Source organism: Mustela lutreola, chromosome 7 (assembly GCF_030435805.1).
Source record: "Mustela lutreola isolate mMusLut2 chromosome 7, mMusLut2.pri, whole genome shotgun sequence".
Lineage (NCBI taxonomy): Eukaryota > Metazoa > Chordata > Mammalia > Carnivora > Mustelidae > Mustela > Mustela lutreola.
In genome coordinates, this window is record NC_081296.1 from 119713470 (window position 1) to 119735374 (window position 21905).

General features: G+C 35.8%; 1 protein-coding gene across 14 annotated transcripts in view; it reads left to right on the forward strand.

The window, feature by feature from the left end:
• The window catches only part of GPHN (gephyrin), a 641151-nt gene that overhangs the window by 617849 nt on the left and 1397 nt on the right, over window positions 1-21905 (forward strand). For all 14 annotated transcript variants that reach the window (XM_059182361.1, XM_059182360.1, XM_059182367.1 and 11 more), the window contains 4 exons: window positions 2429-2502; window positions 7893-7957; window positions 10887-10990; window positions 20886-20982. In XM_059182361.1, coding sequence (XP_059038344.1) covers window positions 2429-2502; window positions 7893-7957; window positions 10887-10990; window positions 20886-20982 — 340 coding nt within the window. The remainder of the gene's footprint in view (window positions 1-2428; window positions 2503-7892; window positions 7958-10886; window positions 10991-20885; window positions 20983-21905) is intronic.

Here is a 21905-nt window from a genome sequence, read left to right on the forward strand (position 1 = left end):
TGTATAGCATATATAGAAATATATATAATAGTTAAATATATATACACACACATATAAACACACATACTTTAAATGTATAGAGACTATATGGTACATTATACCACAAAAAACAGAGGGGAATGAATGGAGTTAACTAATTTAAGGTTCATGCATTGTATGGGAAGTAATAAAAATATCAAATTATAGTGGACTATAATAAGTCAAGAATGCCTATTGTAATCTCTGAAATAACCACTAAAAATAGTAATAAATGAATGTGTAACAAGCTAATAGAAGAGAAATTAAAATAACAAAAAAGATGAATTCAAAAAGCACAATAGAAGGAAAAATGAAATAAAAACAGAAGTAACAAATAGAAAATAAATAGTAGGGTGATAGTTTTAAGCCCAAATACAGTAGAAATTATATTAAATGTAAATGGACTAAGTCTTCCAATTAAAACTTGTCATCTGGATTGTAAAAAGACAGTAATTTGTCTTTGTAAAAATTTGATTGTAAAAATGGCAATAAAAGACCCATCTTAGGGGTGCCTGGGTGGCTCAGTGGGTTAGGGCCTCTGCCTTCTGCTCAGGTCATGATCCCAGGGTCCTGGGATCGAGCCCCACATCGGGCTCTCTGCTCAGCAGGGAGCCTGCTTCCCTTCCTCTCTCTGCCTGCCTCTCTGCCTACTTGTGATCTCTGTCAAATAAATAAATAAAATCTTTAAAAAAAAAAAAAAAGACCCATCTTAAATAGAAAGACACGGCAAACTGAACATAAAAGAGTAAAAAAAAGTTACAATGAAAGCTGGTGTGTGTGGCTTTATCGATATCAGAGAAAATTAAGATGAAAAGGATTACGAGATATTAGAAGGGACATTTCGTATATTTAAATGGATTGATTTATCAGAAAAATATAACTCAAAATAAAGATAAGCAATCTATGATCCAGTCTTGTGAATTAAGGGGTGGCTGAGAAAAGACTGAGACTGAGATTAGGGTTGGAGAGATGAACATAGAAAGAAAGAGTATTCCAGAAGGAAGGAAAAGCATTTTCAGAGACTGAGGGCAAGAAAGTCTTAGAAACTTAAAGTGATATAGTCTTGCTAGAATGGAGAGAGAGAGAAAGGAGGGTGAGGAGGGAGAAAGAGAGAGAGATTGAGATTGAGAAAGAGGAATGGGAGTGGATAGGAAAAGGATTGCCTCATGAGAGAGCAATGATTGTTAAAAGGGGGCTAGAAAATATGACAATCATAGATATGATATTCAAAAGATAGGACTTTTTCCTGGAAAACAGGAAGTTTGGATGTATTATAGGCTTGATTAGACTTTTTTTCTTTTTTTTTTTAAGATTTTATTTATTTGACAGAGAGAGATCACAAGTAGGCAGAGAGGCAGGCAGAGAGAGAGAGAGGGGAGGAAACAGGCTCCCTGCTGAGCAGAGAGCCCGATGCGGGACTCGATCCCAGGACCCTGAGATCATGACCTGAGCCAAAGGCAGTGGCTTAACCCACTGAGCCACCCAGGCGCCCCAATCAGACTTTTTTTCAAGAGATCTCTCTTTCTGGTATGGGAGGAATGAATTGGAGGAAGGCAGGACTATTGGCAGAGAGACCTATTTCAATAATACAAGTTGGCTGAGGTTGTGGAAATAGAAGGGAACAGATTTTTAAAATAAAGTATCCCAAGCTTGTGAAATATTTAAATTTTTAGTGGGTTTCTTAGATTAATGAACAGGAAACTCAGCAATAGACCTAGGGGTTGAGAAATTTTTAGGACTGCAATTTTTTCTTTATGTCTACAAAACCAATTGCATGGCAATGTTGTCTTTCATTTCCAAAGGTCAGGTTTTTTCAAACCACTGTGGATTAGTTGTAACTTTTGTTGGCAGATAAAAACAATTAAACTCCCTTGACTTTCTAGTTTAGAACTCCCTCCCTGTTTGTTTTTTTTAATTTTAGATGACTTATTTAGATTCCTTGAGGAATGTGTACATTACTTGAAGTCCATAAAGGAGAATAATGTGGCTCTCTTGACATAGCACAACTTCTTAATCTTCTTATTTGTTAACATCCTTTCTCAAACAAAATTCTGTATTAAAAGAAAAACAATAACCCATCAAGTAATATAGTTATTTGGTTTATTATCTAACTACTTCCACTAGAATCTATTTTTTATGAAAGCAGGGACATTTTTTCTTTGCTCAAGCCTATCTCCCCCTATACCTAGATTAGTTCTCAGCATATACTAGGTACTCAATAAGTATTTATTAAAGAATAAGTGAAATGACGGGAATGAAGAAATGAAGGAATTTGCCTTAGGTTAATCAACTTCATTAAAATGTTTCTTTTCATTTCAATCTTACAAATTCATTTTATTTTCATGTAAAAGTTTTGAAAGTCTGATATTAGAATGTTTGAAAATAAAGTGATTGTTTTTCGTATTTGCAGGACTATCTCAAGCAGGTGCTGGACATTGATCTTCATGCTCAGATCCATTTTGGCAGGGTTTTTATGAAACCAGGGTATGAAAATAATCTTACTATTTCATATATGGGGTTGGTTTGGCTTGCTTTAACTAACAAAGTTTTAAATGCTTTCTTCTTATATTTTCTTTTTTTTTTTCTTCTTACATTTTCTATTATGGATTATTTGCTCTAATAAAAGAAATATTATACAATTAGAATTCCTTGCCAAGTCTAGCTCCTATCTGAAATGGGAATTCATCTTCCTTATAAATCACATGGGTTTGTAATAAATGAAGCAAAGCAACTTTCCAAACCTCTTTAGTTCCCATGTCTAGTTCCTTCTTTCTGTTTCTCTTTATCTTCATAGTGCTTCCTTCTCTCATTTCAAAAACATTCTACTATGAAAATTCTAAAAATTTGGGTGGCATCTGGGTGGCTCAGTCAAGTGTCTCCCTTCAGCTCAGATCATGATCCCAGAATCCTGCAACTCCCTGCTAAGCAGGGAGTCTGCTTTTCTTTCTGACCCTTGCCCCTCTAGTGCTTTCTCTCTCTTGTATAAATAAAATCTTGTGCTCGCTTTAGCAGCACGTTATACTAAAATTGGATCAGATAAATAAAATCTTTTAAAAAAGAAAAAAATTCTCAAAATGCACAAAAGTAGGTAGTACAATGAAACCTCCATGGAGGAGGAACTATCACCATTTTTTCCATAACTGTTTTATCAATCCCCTTCCTCACCTTTCTGAGGGGACAAGGTACTAGATTGTTTAGTGGTTTTTGTTTTTGGGGGGTTTTTGTTTGTTTTGGATTATTTTAAAGCAAATTCTACAATGTCATTTTGGTATACATCTCAAGTAATAATAACAGCAGCATTCTCTTATGTAATCGCAATGGTATTTTTCACCTAACAAAATAAATAAGAATAACTTACTTTCATCTGATACCCTGATCATATTCAGAATTCTCCCAAATGTCAAGAAAAAGAATGCCTTCTTACATGTTTTATTTGAATTATAATTTAGGTCATGTCCATTCACTGTATTTGTTGTTAAATCTTTATTACATAATAACATTTACCTCCAACCTCCTTTTTTTGTCATGCCATTGACTTGCTGAAGAAACTGCATCATCTGTCCTTATGAATGGATTTGAGTAATCACTTCCTTGTGGTGATGGTTAACTTGTTCCTCTCTTTTTCTAGTATATTCTACAGAGTAGAAGTTAGATCTAAAAGCTTGGTTACGTTCACTCTTTTTTTTTTTTTCCTTTGCAAAAATACTTCAAAAGTATTTCATATTGTTTCTTACTACCTCCATGGAGAAAGAAAAATAACTACATTCCAAGATCTGGCACGACTCCTAAAGTACTGATGGAGGTCTTATAATCAGTTGTAAATCCTCAAATATTGCCAAACATTGGTGTTGAAATATGTATGGCCATGTCTTTAAGCAATAGTTTGCCTGTTTAGACCCCTACTACTCTATAAATCTTTCATTCACTATTCAAACACACTTCCGTACTGTCAAGGACAACAGTAAATAATGGTTTAGTTCAGAACTATACTCTTATGGGTGCTCATGTGAACCTGAAGAGAGAGTAGATGTGAGACAATATTTGTTATGTAAGTAATTTATCAGTAAATTCCAAAAAACTTTTTTAAGTGTCAAGTCAGCCTTCCTAACCTCCCAGATTTATTGGGTACCTTCATCAGGTCTAGGACAGAGATAAGGCTTTACCACCATGATTTTGCCTTTTAAGTATGAGGTTAAGATTAACCCTAAAGTCTTCTGCACAATTTGATAGAATTTAGAATTCTTGACATTATATTTCTGTAGTTGTCCCAATATTACTACTCCTAACAAAGCCCATTTATTATTGAAACTGTTAGATTTGGACCATTCCCATTAAGAATATTTTGTCTTGAAACACCTGGGCGGTTCAGACAGTGAAGCATCTGACTGCTGATTTCAGCTCAGGTCATGATCTTAGGGTCTTGGGATCAAGCCCCACATTGGGCTCCACACTCAGCAGGGAATCTGCTGAGATTCTCTGCTCCTATCACTTCTCACTCTCTCTCTCTTTCAAATAAATCTTTTTTTTTTCTTAAAGACTATTTTGTTTTAAGCAAATATTACTGTACTGTGAATGCACGGGCTTTTTTTTCTGCCACTATGGGCAGTACTAGTTCAATTGGAATACAGAGGAGACATCCCAAAAGCCTGTCAATGTGCTTCTCACTAACCTCAAAAATTGAATTGGCTATTCTTTTTTACAGTGAAAAGGAAATTGATATTAGTTGCCCTCATCTGTAGAGGAGAATTATTTGTGGGTGGGTTTTTTTTTTTAAGATTTATTTACTTATTTATTTTAAAGAAGGGCAAGGGGGCAGAGAGAATTAGAAGAGAATTATTTATAATATCTATTATTTAAATTAATCTCAGCATCTGTGATATATATAATTTTGGTACTATTTTTATTTTCAGTTTATTTTTTACCACTCCTTAAGGCCCATCAGTTCCTAATGTTTATTTTCCCCCCTTAAAGTCATTACACTGTTTGACTTCAGTCATTGTATAAATGCTATTACCTTCTGATCTCAAGAGGAAAACTGAATAGGTGCTCTGTTCCAAGGAAATGGCTTTCCAGAACTTAAACAAAAGCTTCACAGTCTAGCAATAGGACACTCATGATACAATGCATGATAAAATATTTTGTTGTAATAGAATCTTTTTAAATGAGTACCTTTTGAGAAATCACAGAACCTGTCTGCAAGATGCAAAGGTGATTTAAATTGGCTTTAAATATAGCAGAAGGGAAGTGTAATGCATTCCCTCCTCACTGTTATTATATGTGTTAGTTTGCTCTAATAAAATGGTTTAGAAGTTTAAATGGGCTTCCTTTACTTGGCCAGAATTTATACCTGTCTAAAGATGAGAAGAATTTAAAGGTAATTGTTCCTTAATAGTAGAACAAGAAGAAATATAAAAAGCTCAAGAACAATTTAGTTTTGCTCTTCTCACATATGGTGCATTAAGAATGTAATTAACCTCTTTCATTTTAGACAGAGAGATACTCAAAAAAACGTTTGGATTTGGAGAATTATCAGTCAGGACTACCAATCACAATATCTGTGGGTCACCTGCAGTGAGCATAGCTGTTACCAAGAGTGTATCTTGGAAATTATTTTCATCACATAGTAACATTCATGGCCAAATAACCTAGTCATAAATTGATATGATAATCTAATCTAGTTTTTCTAAAACACAGCAAAGAATCAGAAAGTAACCAAAAGAGGTCTCAGAGTAGCCAAAAATAGATGTTACAAAGTATACATACTAACACTTCACAGCAAACCTCCTAAGGGCCTTATCTAATTATGAGCCATAAAGTTAGTGAAATCTTGGTTCAAATCTCTGTTTCGTCACCTAGTAGCTAGGAGATGTGGACCAAATGTCTTAATCTCTCTGAGTCTTTTTTCTCATCTATAAAATGGGATGATAATTGTCACCTCATGGGATTGTTGTGAGAGTTAAAATGAAATAATGGATGTAATGCAGATGTTTCTTTAAAAATAGTAACATATTATTATTATTCTGACAATATAATTATTACTACTGTTCTTGGTTCCCAAACCTAAAGCCAGCGTTTTTTTTTCTTTTTTAAGAGAGGGAGTGTGGGGGAGGGGCACAGCGAGAGGGAGAGAGAGAATCTTAAACAGGTTCCATGCCCAGTTCAGAGCCCAACAAGGGGCTCCATCTCACAACCCTGAGATCATGAGCTGAGCTAAAATCAAGAATCAGCTGCTTAAATGACTGAGCCACTGAGGCGCCCCCTAAAGTCAGCTTTAAGGGCTCAGATGACAGAGTCTAGCGTTAAGGGGAGCCACAGAAAAAAACTAGGGGGGGGGGGAGAAACAAGAAGTGCAGTATGCAATGTAAAGTTATGGTTTATAGGTAAAAACAATACATAACACACCCTTGTGACCCAACATCACGTTAGTGTAGCAGAGAAGAATAAATTAGTAATGATGGGAGCTCTTGGGAGGTTCAGTCAGGTAAGCATCCAACTCTTGATTTAGGTCCAGGCCATGATCTCAGGGTTGTGAGATTGTACCCAACCTTGGGCTTACATGCTGAAGGTGGAGCCTGCTTAAGATTCTCTCTCTCCCTCTGCCCCTCCCCCGGCCCCTGACCCTGCTCACGCTCTCTCTCTCTCTCAAAACAAACAAACAAATAACTAACTTAATGATGGTTTCAAGTCATCAAAAAATGCTAATGTTTATCGGATTATTCCAAAAGGTATGAGTGGTCCATATTTGAAAGACCAAGCTGCAAACATCTCCAAGGGGAGATGGAGAGGAGAAGGGAGTTGAGGGAAATTGGAAGGGGAGGTGAACCATGAGAGACTATGGACTCTGAAAAACAATCTAAGGGTTTTGAAGGGGCGGTGGGTGGGTGGTTGGGGGATCCAGGTGGTGGGTATTGGAGAGGGCATGGATTGCATGGAGCACTGGGTGTGGTGAATACTATTACACTAAAAAAATAATAAAATAATAAAATAAAATGATAAATATAATAATAATAATAAATATATAAATAAATAAAATAATAAAAATAAAAACAATTTAGGTACTTAAAAAGATAATTTTTCAACTACATGGAAATTTTAGCATTCCCTAAGGATTCTGTAATGCTCAAGTTTCATTAATATAATGAAATTTTTAGCTGGAAGTTCATATAAAATATAGTCAATAAGAAAAAAAAATGCACTATTATTGACTGCCCGCCCACTCTGTGCCACTCACACTCATCCCTTGCCACACACCCCCATGATAAAGATTCATATCAGATAAGATTCATGTCAGAATCTTGAGGAGGTATATTTTGAAAATACTTTTAATTACTGTTGCTTTAATTTTGTTCTAGTCATGATATTTTATTTATTTTGACATTTCAAAAAGTTACCTTCATAGGAGGCCAATTTATATGCTTATTGCTGAGTATAGTTTTAAAAGGTTGAGGAATAATCATCTTGAACAGCAGGCATTTATCTGTTAGACATGTATTATCAGGTAGTCTTCTGATAGTAAGAATGATGTTCTTCATTCTCCAGCAAAAACAATATAGACATTACTAGCCAGAGGGGTGGAGAAACTCCGGGATTTGAGATACACTTCTCTGGCAATAACAGGAAGGGGGAAGAAAGTAAGCTGCAGAAAACCAAGAAGTTTGGTTATTTGAAAACAGAAGATACTAAAAACAAATTAATTTAAATGCTCTTGAAACTTCAGGGTATAAAGGATTAGGGTAGAGTCGACAGGAAAAAAAAAATACTTTCATATGATAAATATCCTATATGCAGAGCCACGTAGCAAGAAAACTAAAGTATTTAATTTACTCATCATATTACTTAGCAGTCACTAACAAATAACCTCTTTTATTCTCTAGCCTGCCAACAACATTTGCAACTTTGGATATTGATGGTGTAAGAAAAATAATCTTTGCACTACCAGGTAAGAATAATTAAAAAGTTTCTTTTGCTTTTTCTGGAAAATGATCAAAATCTTTTTGAATCCCTCTCAGAGCATTTGATTTTGAATCTTAAAGACCTGGGCTCAAGACCCAGCTTTACTTCTGGTATGACCTTGGACAAATCACTTAACTTCTTTGAAGCTATTTCTTCACCTATAAAACAGGGCTGAAATCTGCTCTGTAGGATTGGTGTAAAGGTCAAATTAGATAGTATCTCTCAATGTATATTCCAAACCCCCAGATGATAATCAAATGTTAGCTGCCCCTAGATCCTTCTGGGGGTACCTGCTTTTTCTTACAGAAAATTCGTCAAAGTTAGCAGTCTAGTCACCTCCCATAGTAGCAGTATTGTGTTCAGAGATCCAAACATCCTTGAATCAACCATATAAGTAAATACTAGAGCAAAAAAATAGAAAGCTGCCTTTGGCCCTTTCCCGATTTGGAGTGGGGCCAGGAGACAACACGGAAGGAGGGACTGATTGTGCTGGTGCTTCTCAGCCAAATCCCAGCCATCATCAGTCTGACCACATCACTGTCCCCAGGCTTGCTCCCATGTGAGCAGAAACTCATATGTTCAAATTGTAGAAAAAGCAAAGTGTTTCCATTTATAAAGACTTCCAATTTTAATTTTTATTGATTTTTGGCTTACAGTTAAAGCCATGCTTTTTAAGTCATTACCAATCTTGATAAATTCTAAAGCAATTTAGAAGTTTTGTGTGCCTCCTTGTTATTTTTTCAGCTTGTAAAATTATCTTCTGATCTGTAGCAGTGTTCCACTCTCTGTTTCTTGGCACAGATTCCTTCAGAAAATAACCTGCTTATTCCTTTCAAATGCACAAATATTGTGACTTTGGGATATTTATCTGCTTTTCATATTAACTAAATTCAAAATAGATTATAAAGAAAGGAAGGCAGGCAGAAAAATTTGAAAAGCTTTTTTTTGAGTATTGAGTTTTGAAAGCATTTTTAAAGTTCCTATGTATAAGCATAAAAGAGATTAGATTTCTATCCCATAAGAAATTTTAAGAGAGAAGACATGTAAGTAAATTAGTCCTTAAAAATGTATCTACAATATAGTATAATAATTATAATAATATATAAAAATATAGTAATTATAATATAATAATATATTATATATATTAAAGGCCCCAAGGAGATATATAGATATAGATATAGATATAGATATAGATATAGATACAGATATACTTATGTACTCTGAAAAAGAAAAATGTGATCCTCTTCCTGACTTCATTTTGCCTACACAAGACTTACTCTGTCTTCAGAAGATATGATTTGACCTATAGACAAAGAAACAATGTTACAGTGGAAGCCTATTTTGCTGTTACTTCTAAACTTGATTTGCCAAAGAAGTGATAATTAAATAACCTATTTTCAAATTGCTACTTTCATTTGAAATTTTCTCTGCCCAACCTAAATGAACCAAAAGAGGGCAGCAATAACCCAGATGTTCAGATTGTGGAACCAGTAAAGTGGTTCCTTTTAAAAGGATTTTAAAATTCATGATTATATTTCTGCATTCCATGATTATATTCAAAGCCATTATTAATCTTGATAACTTTTAAAGCAGTTTAAAAGACTTATGTATCTACTTCATTTTGTGGAAGAGTAAAATTAGATTCTGAAAGGTTTGGTACTTTCCCTGAACAAAAAAGTGTTGCTCAGTTTATTTAGTTAACAGTACCACACAAGAAACTAAATCTGTGATTCTCAGCACGTTTTTTTCATAGCCTACTCTTCCTTCCTTGAAAGTGCATGACACACACAGATTTCTTCTTGAAAAGGTATAACTGAATTCCTCAATTTTTTTTATAACTTTTTTTTAAGATTAATTTATTTGAGAGAGAGAAAGAGCAAGGGACAGCAAGGGCAGAGGGAGAGAGTCTCAAGCAGACTCCACACTGAGCACGCAGCCAGATGTGGGGTTCGAACCCGCAACCCCAAAATCACAACCTAAGCCAAAAACAAAGAGTCAGGTGCTTAACTGACTGTACCACCCAGGAACTCTAGTTTTTTATTATAACTTTAAAAGAATTTGGTATTTTTATTAGTCTGCTAAGGCTGCCATAACAGAGTATCACAGACCAACAGATAATATATTTTTTCACACTTCTGGAGACTGAAAGTCTAAGACCAAGATGCCGGCAAAGCTGGTTTGAGTCTTTCTTCCTGGCTTGCAGATGGACACCTTCTCACCATGTCCTTATGTGACTTTTCTTCTGTGTATGTGCACTCGAGATGTTTCTCCCTCTTTTTATACAGACACCAGTCTCATTGGACTAGGACCTCACCTTTAAACCTCATTTAACTTTGATCACCTCTTTAAAGGCCCTAGTATCTACAAATACAGTTATATTGGGTGCTAAACTTCAACATATGAATTTGTAGGGACACAATTCATTCCATAACAGTATTTATCTTCAAGTCCTTTGTGTCTTAAATCATTTAGTTTTTTTTTTTAATATAAAGAAATTTCTGGGTAGAGGGGGGATTATAGATACATTTCTTTATGCTTAACCTATTTCTAAATGTTTTTGTCCTGAGCATGTATTACTATGGCAATTTTAAAACATCTTAAAAAACAGCAAGTAGAATCTGCTTTAAAATTAATCAAGATTGGTAATGGCTTTTAATGTGTAGTTCTCAGAAAAGTGGAAATAAATGGTGTAAACAGCTTCTGGGAATCAGAAATTTCTGCATTTCACTGGTAGACTTCATGTTTACTTCATTCTGTGGCATTTGGTTGATTGTGGCTCTATTCTAGAGTCCTTTGGGATTTAGAAGAGGAAGACTAGTGGTTAGTCACCTCACTATGATGAATGAAGGTATAAGCAGAATTATTTGACAAATCTTTGTATGTATACTATAAATAACTGCTTGGTTGACTTTCAGGAAATCCTGTGTCAGCCGTGGTCACCTGCAATCTCTTTGTTGTGCCTGCACTGAGAAAAATGCAGGGCATCTTGGATCCTCGGCCCACCATCATCAAAGCCAGGGTAATGTTACCTAAATGACCAGGAACCAAAACTGAAGCCTAATAACAATTAGGGATATGATTTCCCAACTGCCCAAAACATCTAAAATTTTATATTGGTTTTGAGGGAAAATGTGGTTATATTCCCCCCTTCATGATAGAAAATAGAGAGGAAAGGGTCCCTTTTATTCCCAGCCCAAATTATTCCACGACTTCTAAAATGAATCATTTTCTCCAGCTAGAATCCATACGAAAGTGGATAGGTAATGATAAAGTGGTAAATAGAATGAGACTAGCACTACCTTAAAACTAAACCTAAAAGGGACAAGAAATCCCTTTCCATTATGCAAACTCACACAGGACAGCAATTTATCTGCTCGCTTTTTCTGGGACCTCACTGATAAATTTTAAATAGTCCAGAAAGAGATAATCAATGGACTAGAAGACTAGTGAATCAGAAGGAAATTCTGTGGAAGGAAATCCTACACACATTGTGTGGAAAAGGAGAATTAAGGCTGAGGAATTATGCTTATAGTAAAAGTCACCCAGAAATTAGAGTCTCCTTCTCCACCAACACTAATCCACTGATTATGTAACACACTTTCTGTATAACTAATGAACAATTTTCTCGGCGATAGAACCTACCTCAAGCCATTTATCTTTTAAAAGTTTAATTGAGATACAACTGATATACAAAAAATTGAGCATTTTAATGAAATTGGACGTATACATATGCCCATATCATCACCACAGTCAACTTACTAAACATACCCAATACCTCCATCAATTTTCCTGTGTTTTTTTGTGGTTTTGTTTTTTATGTGTTTGATTTGTGGTATGAACCTTTAACATGAGAACTACCCTTTTAACACATTTTAAGTGTAGAATACCATGTTGTCTGCTATAGGTACTATGTTGTATAAGGGATCTCTAGAACTCATTCACCTTGCAGAAGAGAAAATTTATACCCATTGAGCAACAACTCCCCATTGCCCCCTCCCCTCAGCCTCTGACAATCACCATTCTATTCTATGCTTCCATGACTGACTATTTTAAATAGGCACCTCATGTAAGTGGAACCATGCAGTATTTATCCTTCTGTGACTGGTTTATTTCACTTAGCATAATGTAATCTAGGTTTATCCATGTTGCCACAAATGGTATGATATCTTTCTTTTTTAAATCTGTGAATAATATTCCATTGTATGAATATAGCATTCTCCTCCATTTATCTATCAATGAACACTTGAGTTGTTTACATATCTTGGCTATCGTGAATAATGCTACATGGGAGTGTCGATATCTCTTTGAAATCCTGATTTCAGTTCTTTAAGATACATACCCAGAAATAGAATTGCTCTGTCATATGTTCCCTTTTTAATTTTAGGGGAAACCTCATACTGTCTCCCTCAAGCACTAGTGGCTGAATTGTTCTACATTCCTACCGTTATATAAGTATTTCAGTTTCTCTACATCCTTGAAATACTTACCTTTTGTGTTGTTGTTTTTATAATACCCATCCTAACAGTTGTGAGATGGTATCTCATTGTGATTTTGATCTGCATTTTCCTGAGATCAGTGATGTTGAGCGCTCTTTCATATACCTAGTGGCCATTTGTATATCTTCTTTAGAGAAATGTCTATTCAACCCCTTTGCCCATTTTTTTTTCCAAGATTTTATTTATTCACTTGACAGAGATCACAAGTAGGCAGAGAGGCAGGCAGGCAGAGAGAGAGATGAGGAAGCAGGCTCCCCATTGAGCAAAGAGCCGGATGTAGGGCTCGATCCCAGGACCCTGAGATCACGACCCAAGCAAAGGCAGAGGCTTTAACCCACTGAGCCACCCAGGTGCCCCCTCTTTGCCCATTTTAAAATCAGATTATCTTTTCGCTATTGCATTATAAGAGATTCTTATGTATTGTGAGCATAGAACCCTTATCATATGGATGGTTTAAATATTTTCTCCCACTCCCTTGGTTCTCTTTTCATACTATTGTTTCCATTGCAGTGCAGAAGCTTTCTAGCTTGATGTAGTTCCACTTGTCTAATTTTTATTTCATTGCTTATGCTTTTGGTGTCAAATCTTAGAAATCATTGCTAAGACCAATCAAAAAGCTTTTCCTGTATATTTTCTTCTGGTTTTATAGTTTCAGGTTTTACTATAAGTCCTTAATCCATTTTGAGTTGATTTCTGTGTATTGTGTAAAAAAAGGAGTCCCAATTTAATCTTTTGTATGTATACATTCATTTTTTCAAATACCTAAACTGTTATCAGATATGACAGAATAACTATGACTAGTTAACAGGAAGAACACAAGGCATAGAAGAGGAAGAAGAAATATTAATAAAATATTAGTGTGAGAATCTACAGGTTAAAACATTAAGAAAATCTAGGCTTCAGATATTCTTAACATTGACCTTTTAAATACTGAGATTTTGTAGACTAGTATATGAAGGGATATCCTCCTATTCTTAAAAGTTTAATAAAAGTTCAATGAGATATTTCTGAAAACAAATTATTTGGGGTTTTTGTTTCAATAATCCTAGCAGTTGTCTTATTTTAAATTTAATGGAAAAAGAAGAAAAAAGCTATCAATGAACAAGAAGTATTCTGATCAAATCAGAAGGTCAGAGTTATAAAGCGTAGACATCTAAACAGTAATATGAATTTGCTCACTATTTTCATATTAGCTATTTATGAAATAAGAAAAATCCACATTGTTGTAAGAGAGAAAATGAGGACTTCTCTTTGACTTTGCAGAGTTCTTATGAATCTTTCCCATTTTTGAGGAATTCTTATGATTCTTATGAATCTTTATTTCTCATTTTAACATTCACCATCTCTTCTTTAAAACTGACATTGTGGCAGCTATCCTTACTGACAACAGTGATTACTAATGTCCTTGGCACATTGTTCACACTGCTGCTCATTCCTGTCAACTCATGGAATTGACAGTTGGTCTAAGAATCAGTCAAACTCCTTTCTCCCACAGAGCAGTGTCACTGAGACTGTCAGAATGGATCCTCAGTGTGTTTGGCTGTTGACTTCTTTTGTTTTTAACTCTGAAAATCCTCCCCACTCTTTTCCTGACAGAACTGCCACTTTATATATAATATATATATATTATATATAAAGATTTTATTTATTCAACAGAGAGAGAGAGATCACAAGTAGACAGAGAGGCAGGCAGAGGGGGGGGGGGAGCAGGCTCCCTGCAGAGCAGGTAGCCCGATGTGGGGCTTTATCCCAGGACCCTGAGATCATGACCTGAGCCAAAAGCAGAGTCTTAACCCACTGAGCCACCCAGGCGCCCCAGAACTGCCACTTTTAGAACATAACTTTATTCACTTTCTTGAAACATGGTAAAACCTGTTGTTTCAATATTCTGACCAGCCAATACGCAGCATACAGATACCACTTATTACTGTTCTCCAAAATGGTTGCCATAATCACGGCCTCTCCCAATCCTTACTGCTTTCAGGAAGTGAGGTAATCACCTCACTAGTTAAATAGTTAAATGCTGGTGTCAGTAACTCACAGTGCTGTATTTGAGGCAGCTGGCCTATGGGTAGAGCAATGCTGCATTATTTTAAAAGATCAGCACAAAAAAATGTCACCCTTTTATATTTATGCATTCTAACAAACATCAATTTAGAATAAACACTTTCCCTATGTCCTTGGTCAGTTATGGTTGAAGTTGAAATACTTCTGGTTTTCAGTAGACAATAAGAAACATAATCTTAATTCATTGAATTAGTAACCTAATATTTCTACAAAAGGATATACTTTTGTTTCCTTAATGTATTTCCTTAATATCCCTTCAAAGTACCCTATAGTCTCCTTGTTGTCAACTTTTTTCTCCAGAAACATACCTGAGATAACATCTATTACTATTGATAGCTCGCCTCAGGTAGTGATTAAGAGAAGGGAAAGGGAAAATACTTTCATCTCCCATGGGACCAGGTCAGCATATCCTGGGAGAGTATGGGCATGTTGAACTCTACTGGACTATTCTAATTTTTCCATCTTACTCTCTTCTCTTGAATATTACTGACCTCCTGCTGTAAGAACTTGGTGAATGCTTTCTCTCTGCTGTCATAAACAGTAAAATACAAAAAACTTTAACAAAATCTTTATTTTGTTTGAAAATTACTGGGTCAGTTAAGCATCTGCCTTCAGATCAGATCATGATCTTAGGGTCCGGGGATCAATTTCACATTGGTCTCCCTGCTTCTCCCTTTCCTGCTCCCTCTTCTTGTCCTCTCTCTCTCTCCCCCCTTCTCTGTCAAATAAATAAATAAAATCTCTTTAAGAAATAGAAAATTACTAAGGTATTTGCAACTATAGAGAGAAATATGCTTGTTTATTGTGACAAGAGCAGTCATTGATCATCAAAAGATATATTGGATGCCTGTTTTATGAGAATATTACAGCTTACAGTTTAAAAAAAGATAGGTAAGCATCTCTCTGGTAGACTCATGAAATCATTGCCTCACAACTTCATAGTACTTATCTAAAAAGCTAGTGTAAAGCTTCCATAACCATACTTTGGAAGCTTTGACCGGACTGGAGCCAAGTCCAGGCCCCCAGGACCAATCAGGGCCTTAAGCATGTTATTTCGGGCTCCCACCCACAGAGAATCCTCTTTGGTCATCTGTTTTCTCACAAACTCTCTTCTCCAATCTATACAGTCCTGAGTCCCAACTATTCCCCTGAATCTTTTGGAGCTCACTGCCATCAAACCTTCCGGTGACATTCAGGTCTTTGGCAAGTGTCTCATAGTCTACCTCTGTACCTCCCCTCTTACTGTCAGTTGCTTTATTTCCACAATTCTAAATACCTTTATTTCCACTTCAGCAACTCACACATACATCCTTTTTCAATACCTGAAGTACTCCATCTCAAAATCACCAAGTCTGGTGTACAATTTAGGAAAAACAGCAAGTTACCTATCCATAGATATAAAAGGGTATAAATACTCCTTTTACTTCTACACTTTTCTATCAGTCCTTAAGCCCCTCTGGCTTTGTCACTTTCCTCATCCAACCTAAATCCTGTAGTGTAGCATGTCAGGCAGTCAACTTTTCATTTTTGCCTCTTCCTTCTACAATAGCCCACTCTAAAAATCCACAAACTTGGATCAATCCTCCCTTCTTTATCCTTCACTTTTATTTCTAGGCCACAACTAGAGAAAAGTCTACAGCTGTTCACATTATCACTTCCAATTTACAAACCTCATCAGGGACCCGAATTCCCCTTGTGATCCCTTTATATCCTATGGATCAACTTCTTCATTCGTTTCTGCAGCCTTTCAGATCTTCAACATTCTCCTAAAACTGCCTTCACCATCCATATCCCTTGACTTATGTAAACAAATAAACCTGACTTTGAATAAACCTGGCTCCAACATTTACTAGATTATAACCCCTGACGTGTTTAACGATTTCCCTTCTTCTAATCTTGCCTCCTCTTAAACCTCCAATCTAACTCTAATCATGTAAGCTTCTCTGACTAAAATGCTTCCATCTTCCCATGACCCCAGGGTTAAATCCAAACTTCCCCACGTGAACATAGGAGGCCCTTTATCCCAAGGCCTTTTTTCCCCTCCAGCTTCATTAGCATCTCATCCTGCACTCTCACCATATTAAACCATTTACTGCTTCCAGAATGGATATGAGATCCCCTGCCTGTGCCTGTGATTATTCCCCTTCCTAGAAGTTTCTTCCCCAACCACCACCATTTCCTTTCTCAGCTATCAAGATGCCTTAGTCATAAAACTCAGATACCGCATCCCCTGTGCAGCCTTTTTCAATGTCCCTAAAAAAGGTTGATTACTTAGCATCTTTGTGCCCTTTTAATATCATATTAACAGCTAGGAATAAAATTATTCCACTGTATTTGCAATTAATTATTTACTCTGTGAATTCTGTAAGATCACTTCTCTATAAGATGGGCAGGACCAAAAGGAAGAACAAAATATTCTTTTTTTTTTTAGTTAATAAATTTTACTTTTTAGATATAGGTTCACTGCAAAACTAAAAGGAAAGTGCAGAGAGTTCCCATATATCCTCTGACCTCACACATGCATAACCTCTCCCACTGTTGACCTCTGCACCAAAGGTGGCACATTCGTTATAACTGATAAACCTACACTGATAACATCATTACCACACAAGGTTACCAAGGGTTCCCTGTTGGTGTTGTATATTCTGAGGGTCTTGACAAATGTATAATTACATGTATCCACTGCTGTCCTGTCATACAGATTAGATTCACTGCCCTAAAATTACCTTCTGTGTCCTGCCTATTCATCCCTTCCTCCGTGTTAATTTGGATCTTTTTACTATCTCCATAGTTTTGTCTTTTCCAAAATTATGTGGCCTTTTTAGACTGACTCTTTTCACTTAGCAATATGCCTGTATGTTTCCTCTAAATCTTTTAATGGATTCATAGCTCATTTTTTCTAGTGCTCAATAATATTCATTGTCTGGGTGTACCACCATTTATTTATCCATATACCTGCCGAGGGACACCTTGATTACTTCCAGGTTTTGAAAGTATGGATAAAGCTGCTACAAACCCATGTGCAGGTTTTTGTGTGGACATAATTTTCGATTTAGTTGGGTAAATACCAAGGAGCACAATTGCTAAATTTAATAGTAAGAGTATGTTTAATTTGTTAAGAAACTACCAAACAATCTTCCAGAGTGGCTATACCATTTTGCATTCCTACCAGGAATGAATAAGGGTTCCAATTCCTCCACATTCTCACCAGGATTTGATGTGGCCAGAATTTTGCATTTTAGCCTTTGGTAGGTGTATAATGATATCTCATTGTTTTAGTTTTTTGCAATTTCCTAATGACATATGATGTTGAATATCTTTTAATATGCTTACTTGCCATCTGTATGTGTTCTTTAACCTCTATATTGAGGTCTTTCACCCATATTTTTTTAGAGATTTTTGTATTTATTTATTTATTTGAGAAAGAGTGCACACAGGGGCAGAGGGAGGGGAGAGGAAGAGAGAATCTCAAGCAGACACCCTGCTGAGTATAGAACGCAATTCAGGGCTCCCTCTCACAACCCTGATATCATGACCTGAGCTGAAATCAAGAGCCACCCGGGTGCCCCATGCCCATTTTTTGAAAATATTTATTTATTTGAGAGAGAGAGAGAGAGAAAATGACAGAGAAAGATCATGAGAAGGGGAAGGATCAGAGGGAGAAGCAGACTCGTTGCTGAGCAGGGAGCCTGACACTGGACTGGATCCTGGGACTCCAGGATCATGACCCGAGCTGAAGGCAGTCGCTTAACCAACTGAGCAACCCAGGTGCCCCTCCTTGCCCATTTTTTTAATCAAGTTGTTTTATAATTGAGTTTTAAGAATTCTTTGTATATTTTGGATAATAGGCCTCTATTAGATGTTTTTTACAAATATTTTCTCCCAGTTTGTGGCTTGTCTTATTCTGTTGACTTTTTTTTCTAATTTTCTCCCATAAATATTTACATGTTAATATTTACACCATATAATACTAAACCGCATAATACAGTTTTGTCTCTTGAGTGACTATTGCATGTCAGAAAAATATTCAAAAGGAAACAGAGGAAACAGTCCGAGTCCACAGCCCACTTCAATTTTGAATGAATAGAAGAAGTCATTGAAGTGAAACATCAATTTTTTTACCAAAAAGAAAAGTGTGTTTACTCATTCATGTACATCATTCTTTTTTTTTTTTTTTTAAAGATTTGATTTATTTATTTGACAGAGAGAAATCACAAGTAGGCAGAGAGGCAGGCAGAGAGAGAGGAGGAAGCAGGCTCCCTGCTGAGCAGAGAGCCCGTTGTGGGACTCAATCCCAGGACCCTGAGATCATGACCTGAGCCGAAGGCAGTGGCTTAACCCACTGAGCCACCCAGGTGCCCCTCGTGTACATCATTCTTATAAGCACTGACACTCATAGTAAATGGTTTCTGAAGCTGAGCAATATAATATGCCAGAACTATAATGTCAGTTCAACTAAATATATTGGCTAATAAGGTATTCTGTGTTTTAGTAAAATACCATAAAAATCTAGTCAGTTTCATCTCTTGCTGTAATTCATTCTTGTTTCTTAAATTACCACAAATATCTTCCTTTAAAACAAACAATCCCATTTCGTAGATGAACAAACTGGTACGGGAAAGCAAAATAATTTGCTAATACAGCACATCCATTAGGAGTACAAGTAGGAGTCAAACGTAGCTGTCAGATATCATCCGATCCTGGTGTTTGTCCCGCCAAACTACCGAGAGCCAGGCTGTGCCTTTGCTGAGGGAAAAAAATCTGCTTAAACACTTAGCAAATAACAGAGCCATGGGAATGGCTCTTGTAGCTTCATTCGGGAGAACACCCATACACACAGAGAGGAACTGAAAAAGAGACATTTTTGCCATCAAAATAAGCACACAATAATTTAGGAATAATGGTAAGTTACACCTCAGTAGATATGAATTTATTCATATGAATATATAATTTAGTCATATAAACTCAAATTATATGAACATATGATTTATTCATATGAATTTTGCATATGATTTAATCAAGGAAAAACACCTTAGAATTGAATTTTATTCAGGATTTCTGAGGAAAAGCAGGGGTTGTCAGAGTGAATAATTAGAATGTTTAAAAACAGTGTAAACAGGTAGAGAGAGGGTGATTGGGTTATGGACATTGGGGAGGGTATGTGCTATGGTGAGTGCTATGAAGTGTGTAAACCTGGCAATTCACAGACCTGTATCCCTGGGGCTAATAATACATTATATGTTAATAATAAATAAATAAATAATAAATAAATAAAAACAGCGTAAACAGAATGGATTAAAGATAGACTTACTTAAATCAAAATTTCTATCATCTTCAATTATATTTTATCACTGGTCTAAGTAATACCTGTTTTAGTTGGATAAAGGGTTTCTGGACCATTTTAAGGTAGAGTAACATTATGCTAATGGAGAATGAACAAGTCTTATATTCACTAACATTGAACTAATCTTTGATGGACTATAGTCCATAATTATACACTGTATTAGCTCATTCAGGGGATACCTCTTAGGCACCTGGGACCAACACATTATCACTTTAATTGATCAGATTTCAGGGTAAATTTAATGAAATAGATTTTTTTAATGGCTCTAGATTAAAGGTTAGTTAGTCATTCCATATTGTGTATAAACTGAAGTTGCTATGTTAGAGAGGATTTTGTCCTTATTGTAAAGATAAGAAAGATGCCCAGTAAAGACTCATTCATAGGAATTCTTTTAGTACCATTGATGTGCTAAACAAAAATGGTATAACTTTTAGAATAGACTACTTTTATTTGCTTTAAACAAAATTGTATCTCAATATTGGGACACTAGGGAAATATTCAAGAGAAAAGGTAATTAGCCCTTTTATTTTAAAGGTAGGTATAAGAATGGGTAGCTAAAAAGTGTCTCAGTAAATACTTATTGTAGGGATAGACAGATTGACAGACATATAAATGGATATTGAGCTTACTTGTTTGTTTAGTTCTATTTCTTTTATTTTCAATGTTAAAAAAAATCTGCTTGAAAAAAATTTTTGCTTTGATTTTTCAATTTATAAATCAGAGGTAATCTGTACTATCAACCCATAAAATTAGACTTCAAAGATAGACCTTATCTTTTTCATCTGCCCTTTTCCCCACTATGAATACCAACTTCTTAGCCTTTTTCACCAGAGCAACCCAGCCTCTGGACTTCCTGTATTAGGAACATAAGGTGGCAGTGGTGGAAACAGCAGAATGCCAGGATATTTTTCACGTCTACTTTATTCTTTGCACAACTCCCACCACCCTGTAGTTTTAAGAGATGATCAGGTGATCGAGTTTGTTTTCATTTACTGTGTATTCTATAGTTATCATGTGATGTAAAACTGGACCCTCGCCCAGAATACCATCGGTGTATACTGACTTGGCATCACCAAGAACCACTGCCTTGGGCACAGAGTACAGGTTAGTCATTCATACCGGTGGGTATTTCTATGCATGTATCCTGTTAAAACACAAAACTATGTATAACCTCTCTTCCTTGGATATACCTAATTTTGTAATTGTTATACATTGTCCTTTTTGAAAGAGTAGATGAGTTAAATTATTCCCAAACAGCACAACGTAAGAAGAAAACAAGAGTAAAAACAAATTTTTTAAATAAAGGTTTACTTATTCCATTGAACCATATTTTCTAGATACACTTTTGAAATATAATTCTAAAATTATGGAAGTTTTTTTTTAAGATTTAATTTATTTATCTGTCAGAGAGAAAGAGCACACAAACACAGGGAGTAGCAGAGGCAGAGAGAGAAGTAGGCTCCCTGCTGAGCAGGGAGCCCGATGTGGTACTCAATCCCAGGACCCTGGGATCATGACCTGAGCCGAAGGCGGCTGGTAAACTGACTGAGCCACCCAGGCTTCCCAAGAGTTATGGAAGGCTTTTATGTATATGTTCAACCTCTAAGTCCTGAGTATAAAAGTTTGGTTGTAGAAAAAGGAGGGTACTATGATTATGCTACCCTGTAATGTGAGATTCAAGCTCAATTATAATGGGATTCTCTGTAGCCTTTATTATATCTTAGATATTGGTAAAGTTTAAGGACTAAGAAATCAATATTGGTAACTCAAGAGTTCTTTAGTTACCTCCTCTAGACTTTAAACTTTTATTCTTAAGTATTCTAGTCATATTTACCTAACTTTTGATGTGTCTCCAGAAAAACTGTATTACCCTTTAAACAAAGGTCCTATCAAGTGCAAATATCAGTTAACATAGGCAGTGAATACATAGGCAGTGTTTCCTTCAGACTTGCATTCAAATTGGCCACCAACTAGTTAGTAGGACCATAGGCAAATTACCTAACCCCTTTTGAATTTTATACAAATTA